Consider the following 7,906-nt stretch of genomic DNA (forward strand, 5'->3'; position numbering starts at 1 on the left):
ATAACCCCAAATCACAGCTTTCCCCTTTTCCCTTATATTTTGTCCGCAGGCACCTTTGGTTGTGAGTTAAGGCCTTATTATTAGAAAAGACAACAGGGAAATGATAAACAAGTGCTGGGACCTTCTCTGGGTCCGAGTCTCAGTGAGAGGTCCAAAATCCAGAAAGGGTCAGGGTAGCAGCTCCAGGTTAACAAAACAGGTTTTCCATCACGCACTGGGTTGGCTGATTTTCATTCTGGACTATTTAAGTCTCTTCTTTTGACTAACCAAGTACTCAGCACCTATAGGGTCAAGGCAGAAGCAAACCATGAGGCTTAAAAGCTACAGAGGTTTGCATGCAATTTTATTTTTCTGCAATGAGATCTGACGTTTTTTCCTTTAAAATATGATGCTACCCAAAAAAGAAACCCTCAGATGTTTTCTGGTTACTGTGTCTTATCCCCCTATCAATGGGACAGTGTGAACATACATTAATATCAACAGATGTAGCAACCAAAAAACGGACAGTGACTCCAGCCTCTGGTTTGCATGTTTAGCCCTCTGGCTTGAGGCTCTGGAAGCAGGAGCTCCCATTACCATTACAGCCCTATTCAGAGTTCTTCAGCTGCCTGCCTTCCTAGACTACTTTGCTTCACTATTAACGCTGGTTCTACTGAGGCTCCAGGTTTTCCAAACCAGTACGTACAAGGTTAGTCCTTCAGAGCCTTGAATCACCTCTAAATATAAAATCTGGGAACACTTCAACATCACCCTTCTTCTCACACTTTCTAAATCAGGTTCCAGAGATTACACTCCTTTTTCGTGCAACTCTCTACATACAGTACCTGAATCTGCTCCAAGACTTCTCGCTGCATCTCCACAGCCATATGGTACACATGATGATCAGAGTCATTGTACATCACAGCATTTTGGAACATCAGCATCAGGTCCCGCTGAAACTGTGCCATGGTGCGAATCCGTCCCTTAGACAGATTCCTTTTCAGGGTCGTTAAGTCCATGGGTCTACAGGTGGCCAAGAGAAAGCAGAGGAAATCAAACCTTCATGTGGAACATGTGGTAACCTAATATGCTTTCTTGGAGAACCAGCTCTTAATGAAAACAATCCCCAACAGTTAATTAAAAAAGCAACAGCTTTTTTTAAAAAAAAAAATTGGACTGCTACTACTTACAATAGGCCAAGCACTATGTTAGGTAACTTTGTATAATAACTCCCATAAACCTCGTGAGGGAACAGAGATCTAAAGAGTGTAAGTACTTGCTCAAGGTCACACAGCTTGGATTCCAACTCAAAGACAGCCTGACTCCAGAATCCACAGGCCCAGCCACCACATTCTACTACTACAGGAGTAGTGGTGACCCCAGGTACTAAGGTTGTAAAGAACTCCAATGATCAGTTTGTCATATGGTAGTTAACGACTGTTTACAACGTGTAACCATATACTAGGCATTAACATACTTCTCTTATTGCATAATCAAAAGCTAGTAAGTTTTTTTCTCCTTTCATGGAGATGAAGAGTGAGAATCAAGCAAATATTAAGACAAATTATTAATGAGACACAGAAAGTGGGTATATAAGAGAAGGCACAGCAGTGTAGAAAGAGAACTGAATGGGGAGGTAAGAATCTGGGGGTTAGTTCCAGCTCTGCTAGGCACTGTTATCACAGACAAGTCATGGTCACCTCTGAGCTTTAGTTTCCTCGTCTATAGAACAAGTCTGTCTCCAAATGTCCTTTCCTGACCTTTTATACTCTATTAACACACTGGTTTGTGACAGTATTTTAGATGAAATATGCTATAAAAATAAAAAATACTGCAATCAACCAATGTTGGTCACATCATTTGGATTATTATCTTTGGCCTTAGCATATGAGTACCTATAACGGCCAGAATGAATACAGTGTTCCTTTTAAAGTTTTGCTCCAAAAAACTGTCAAAAACTACCAAAGGCTAAGATTATAATGGATCACATTACTTAAAAATCAAGACTGGAAAAAAAAGAGCCTATGTTATCCTTGTGTTCCCTGCATTCCTTCTCAAAAGCAGACTGCACACCATAACTTTACAAACTTGTTCAGCTGTAAAATACATCTTGAGTTTGTAAGTAATGTAAATGAAATAAGAAATAATCTAATATATGGGAAATAAAGTAGGAAAAGACAGGTGTAAAAGCAAGAAACCTTTCTTGACCCCTTTTCCACTGACCTTTTCACCACATCCTTGTATCCTGGGGCCTGCCTTTCTGACACAGGCTTCAGAAATGGACCGCTGAACCTGTTAGGGGACAAACCCAGAATGGAAGAAGAAACCCTGGAAAGTCACTCTAAATAAGAAGAGTGTCTGTGAACACGAAGAATGGCTTGGAGACGTACCTGTGACTGGCAATCGTCCTCCAGACTGACAGGATAGTCTTCTTAAATAGCAAGTGATCCTGAACAGGCTCGCTTTGGCTTAAATCAGACCTATGGGATAACACGACATAAAAGAAACAGTAACTGCACAAAGGGCATTCTGCGTCCCCCAGGTGGAAAGGAGGTTTTCTCAAGACACACTGCTCCTAATTAACATCTGAAGAAATGTAACACCATAAGAATACGAAGATATTTAATGCTTCCATAAGGGATGCCAAACTCTTGTTCTCTTACTGATCACTATAACCCAATGAAGTGGTTACCTCTTATAAAATGTATTACAAATCTACAATTGCCTGGGCCTTTTGGTCTCTTGCTGATTTTGCTCTTCAGCACCTGTCACTCTAAAGAACTGGTCTATGAAAGTAGTCTTTGTTCACTGATGTTTCCCAACTGCCTGGCACATAGTAGAAGCTCAATTAAGTTTTTGATAAATGAATCTGGTCCCGTTTTATGCAGAAATATGCCACATTAATAAGTATCTCTCTCACCCGTTTCCAGAGAACGAAATACTTGATTACAGATTCCAAGGAATTCTCTTACATTTCATCTGAATGCCACACAATTAAATATTTTTCCTTTTCATTCTCCTCTGTATAGTAATCTTTAAAACACCTAAGAAAAAGTAATTTATCTTCATGGCCCTTCCTTCTCTGGGCTAAACTGTCGAATTTATTTAGTTTTTCTTCAGAGGTGCAATTGTTCAATGTTTTATTTCATTTTGTAATTTTCCCAGTTGGCAAGTTTTCTATTTATTTCAAAGTTAAACATGAGGTTACACTTCCCACTTTACCCACTGTACTATTTTTCTAAATGAGTTCTCTTCACACCTAAGGTTTCACATCCTCATTTTGCTTTATGTACCATATTGTGCACATCGATCTGAGCACAACTCACATATCATTTTATCTTTCTGCAATTTGAGCAGCTCCACATAACTATTCATTTTTGCCATGTAATATCTCACCTGCATCTAAATTATGTACCACAAAAATCAACTTTTCCTTAAACACAGAACCCTATCAGAACAAGGAACTTATAAAGCCCCCCCCGCCAAACCTCTTCGTTTCTGATTAGTCAACCAGAATGAACAATAACTCCTTGGTACTGGTGCAATTTAATTCACACATCCACGCAATAGATATTTAATAAGTTTCCATTGAAGAAAGAATCCCTTGCCAAGTAACTACAAGTAAAAGTGTGGGAGTGGAAAGGACCTGCAGACTGGGAGTGATACTCCAAAAGCTCTACTTCCTTTTAGGGCTGAAGAGTCAGTACAAACTAAGGGGAGCCAGGAAAGAGGGGCCTGGAGAAAGTCTATGTTCCAAAGTAGTTTTAAGCTTCCCTGTTGATAACACAGGAACTCAGCTTTCTACCTCCCCTTAAGCAATCTGGCCAAGCAGACTCAATTACTAATATCGATTGCTTTATTTATAAAGATTTCATGTTTAACCTAAATTCTGAGATGAGTGTGGAGTATACCATTCAAGATACTGAAATGTCATGAGATAAAATGTCCCAGATTAGAGATTTCCTGTTTTATAGTCATCATATGCCATCTGCTCATACTTACACAGCGAGTTACAGAAACGCAAAGGAAGCAATTCTTCAACAACCTATGGTTCAAGCTGTTATTTCATTTGTGTAACAAAAATTTGAAATCTGCTATTAAAAATATATATGTATGCATGGTTCAGTGTAAACCTTGAACCAAAAAAGGCTAGAATAATTATTGGTTTGCCTTCCCACAGATACGTGGGTGGACCTGGGATATAATAAAAGAAAAAAACCAGTTCATGTTATCTTCTCTAGTAGATATAAGACCAGGCCCAGAAAAGGAACTATTCATCAAAACAAAAATAACTTTGTTTTCTGACTTATTAAAAAGAAATTCACTTTACTAAAAAAAAAAAATTCTAAAATGTGCCCGTTAGCCCCATAATTACTTACAAAAAGATGAGATACCTACATAAACAATTTCCCAAGATTTGTGAAAAAGGAACAAGGGAGATCGTAACTTCAAAATAATTTTTAATTTCAAGTTAATTGGAGCTGTTTTAGTATTTTTAAAATGAAGTATAGTTTGTATAATATTGGACATGAGGGACAATCTGACTCAGCAACATTTCCTAAGTAAATAAAGATAGTAATTAGAGAGAAGGATTATTTATGAAAGAGATTCTTAATGTTGATGAAACAGACTTGTTTTATAAGAGAAAATCATATAGACTTCTATTTATACAATAACATTTTATTTAGTTCTATTTCCAGTGTTTTCCAACTTTAATTTCCTCTTTCAATTTATAAAAGTAATTCATGGTAACAAATTTAAATAGGCATAAACAGAGGTGAAAGTACAAATCTTAACACCCTTGTGTAAATATCTGTACTTACCGCTTTGAGGAGGGAGCGTGGCTGTAAAGCATATCCACCAGAGGAGCAGCCTGGACGCTGAAGCCAGCGGCACACTCACCTGTGGAGGGCCGGTCTTCCATCTCTGACACATACCCTTCACCCTGGTCCTCCCCTTTGGATTCTTGCTGAACCTCTCCCTGGAGTTACCAGGAAACAAAGAGAACTTTAGAAAGAGATTTACTATCGGCAAAGTCATTTTACTTGCATGGAGTATATGAAGGCTGACCTTAAGGTGAGAAGAGGTCAATTGTATAAAGCTATAAAAGAAGTTAGAGAAAGGTGATTTAACTAGACCTAAGTCAATGAATTCTTGCCAACAATCTTGCTGGAGAACTCTTAACATGGTACCCCCCCAAAAAAATGAAAAAGCAATATACTCAATTCTAGATGGATGCTGTATTCTTTTAAAACTGTTAATTAATGAAAATGGCATTCTAAATTTTACTGATTGCTTACTATGAGCTAGGGACTACACTAAGTGCTTTACATGAATTGTCTCATTTAAACCTCAAACCTTTAAGGTAGGGGCACTATTATTCCACTTCAGAGAAAACTGAGATTCTAAAATGTTCACTAACATGCCTAAGGTCACACAACTAATTGGTGCTAAAACCAGGATTTGGATCCTGGTAGTTGAACTCTCTGGAGTCAGCCTATGTGCTCTAACCACTCTGCTCTGCCTCCCTGTGCAGAGGACCAATCAGACAGCTGGTTTGTTATTCACTAACCTCTTCATTCTCTGTGGGTAGTTCCTGAACTGCACAAGTATCTGAGGGAGCTGGGGCCACCTGTGGCCTTCCATTTTCTCCCAGTGACTTCTTCTCAGCTACCAAGGGGTCTGCCTTGGCTGAAAGTTCTTCAGGATCTCTGCAGGGCTCCCCTTCTCCTTCAATAGCTTCAATTTCCCTTCTTTCTTGTTGTCTGGTACCAGATGAAGGGCAGCAGCCTTCACATGATTCTTTGCTGCTAATGCATAATGGCTCCATTAAATAAGCTACCTGCAACCATAGTCTATTGTTAGATACATAGGAACACCAAGGGAAATCATCATCTACGTATCAATGATGTCACGATTACAATGCCACTGTGATTAAGTCTGAGATGGCAAATAGGTTAATTCACTCCATCACTTAAATTTTATTAAATATCTTATATACACAGATTAGTTGCTAGGGACCTAACAGTAAGAAAGATAGGTATGGTTCTTGCCTCTTCCAGGAGCTTATGTTCTAATTTTTCATCTCAAGTGTCAACTCTGATCAATTGGGAGTGACTAGCAAACTACTGAAAATTTTGTCTGCTACAATGCTGATAGAAGTGGCAACATTTGAACTGGATTCTTGCTGATCTTGGCGTAGGTTCTCCCAAGTGTGTGCAGTTGCTTCATAAATATAAACCCTCTGTCCTATTGTTTATTTCTGATACTCAGCCCATAACCAGGGTAATAAGGACACTGTAAAATACTGCCTTGAAGTCATATAATAATCTTCAAAGAGTTTGGGCAAGTATCACCTCCCATGACTCTGAAAGAATGAATTGCAAGAATACTCTTACAAGGCAGCCCTGAATACAGAAATTTCACTTCCTATGACTCAGGGTCCTAATGACTGGGATTTTAGAGTATTTAGTCAAAAGTACACATTTGGCACATATTTTGTGTTAGCACCAAGTGCTGAAGACACAGCAGTGAACTCAGTCCCCGCCACTGTGGAGCTTCTATTTCAGTCAACAGTATTAAGAATGGCAGAAATATGCATAGGTAAGCATTCTCTTCGAGCTTGAGACTCTCCCTACTTTGGAAATAATGGCTCCCATTACCTCAGAGAGAAAGTGGAGGAGATTCTGACTGCTGACTTGCTCTGCCTCTTCCTGAGACTCCTCACTGCCTCCGTCCCCCACAAGCAGCTCACTAGGTGCTCTCCCTGGGCTGCTTTCCTCTAGTTTCTCAGCCCCTGGCTCCTCAGTTTCCCTCCAGCTGCCCATATCAAGATCCAGACTGGAGTCCCAAGAGCTGAAGAGGGACCTGCAGTCGTTGCTCAACTCAGAGTCATTGGGATAGTCTTGTTCAGAATCCAACCAAACCCATTCACGCCCCATCTGTAAATACACAGAAAAAAATGCATTAAATTCACTCGAATCAATATTCCTAAGGCATTTGCTTCTCACAAGCTCAGTAGAAAGACAAGGGGCCAGAAATTTCTTTCTACTCATCAAGTGTAAAAGCTAGCTAAAGGGAGACATCAAGAGACAAAATGATCTCTTGTCATAAGGAATAAAGAAAAAGCCCATGTCAAACAGTATAATAAAGATTACCCAGTAAGTATTTTTGCGATTTCTTCATACTCCAAAGAAGGGAAAGAACTGGAGCATAAAGAGAATCCTCCACCTCAAATCACCTTTAAATTGCAAAGCAATAAATATGAGGGACAGGGGATATTTTCCTCATCGTAGACATTCTTAACCTATCAATCATTAAATCTTCAAAACATACTTTAAGATTACGTGGTATCCTTCCGGTCATACCCAACTCTCCCTTCTCAGAATGAGAACGGTAACATCAAGTTTTGTAAATATCTTCAATGCCTTAATTATACTACACTATCCTGGTTTTCTTACCCCCTTACACCTTTCAGTAAATTCATCATCTATGTTCTTGCTTGGTCCTCTGCTTCATTAATACTTCCTTTAAAAAAATATATACTTTGAGGTTTCAAATTTAATTTCTATTCAGGTGGCGCCCAAATCTCTCCACCTTTACTTCTTATGTGCATTCTGGTCGCATTTCTCTACGTACCCAAAAGTCAATGCCCTTTTGGTCCCCCCTACCACCTGCTTCAACTCAACATTTCAAAAACTAAAATCACTTATCTCCAAAATAATTTGCTCTCCCCAATTTCCTTATCACCATCAACACTATTTTCTTGATCCTGTTTTGACTCTTCCTTTTCTTGTATTCAGTAGGCAAGTCCGCATCTCAATTTTCTTCCACAATTTTTCTCACTGCCCATCCTTTGTTCCTGAATAAATGCCATAGCCTCCTGTTCAGTTTCTCTATCTTTAATTCAATCTTTCAACAAAGCCTC

General features: G+C 39.1%; 1 protein-coding gene across 2 annotated transcripts; it reads right to left on the reverse strand.

Moving 5' to 3' along the window:
- Window positions 1–93: 93 nt before the first annotated feature.
- On the reverse strand, window positions 94–7,166 carry LOC109451814 (bromodomain-containing protein 8-like). Of its 2 annotated transcripts, XM_019740332.3 has the most exons (7): window positions 6,642–7,166; window positions 5,552–5,821; window positions 4,803–4,960; window positions 2,370–2,459; window positions 2,203–2,271; window positions 825–1,002; window positions 94–281 (listed from the first exon to the last, which is right to left on the reverse strand). In XM_019740332.3, exons 1-7 carry the CDS (start codon window positions 7,032–7,034, stop codon window positions 231–233), a joined length of 1,209 nt encoding a protein of 402 aa, XP_019595891.1. In that variant the 5' UTR covers window positions 7,035–7,166; the 3' UTR covers window positions 94–230. The 2 variants fall into 2 exon arrangements, with proteins under 2 accessions (XP_019595891.1, XP_088654758.1); XM_088798632.1 differs by lacking the exon at window positions 94–281 and having other exon boundaries at window positions 630–1,002.
- Window positions 7,167–7,906: the final 740 nt, after the last annotated feature.

This window comes from Rhinolophus sinicus, chromosome 5 (genome assembly GCF_057876585.1).
Source record: "Rhinolophus sinicus isolate RSI-liver-muscle chromosome 5, RSI-T2T, whole genome shotgun sequence".
In the NCBI taxonomy this organism is placed as follows: Eukaryota; Metazoa; Chordata; class Mammalia; order Chiroptera; family Rhinolophidae; genus Rhinolophus; species Rhinolophus sinicus.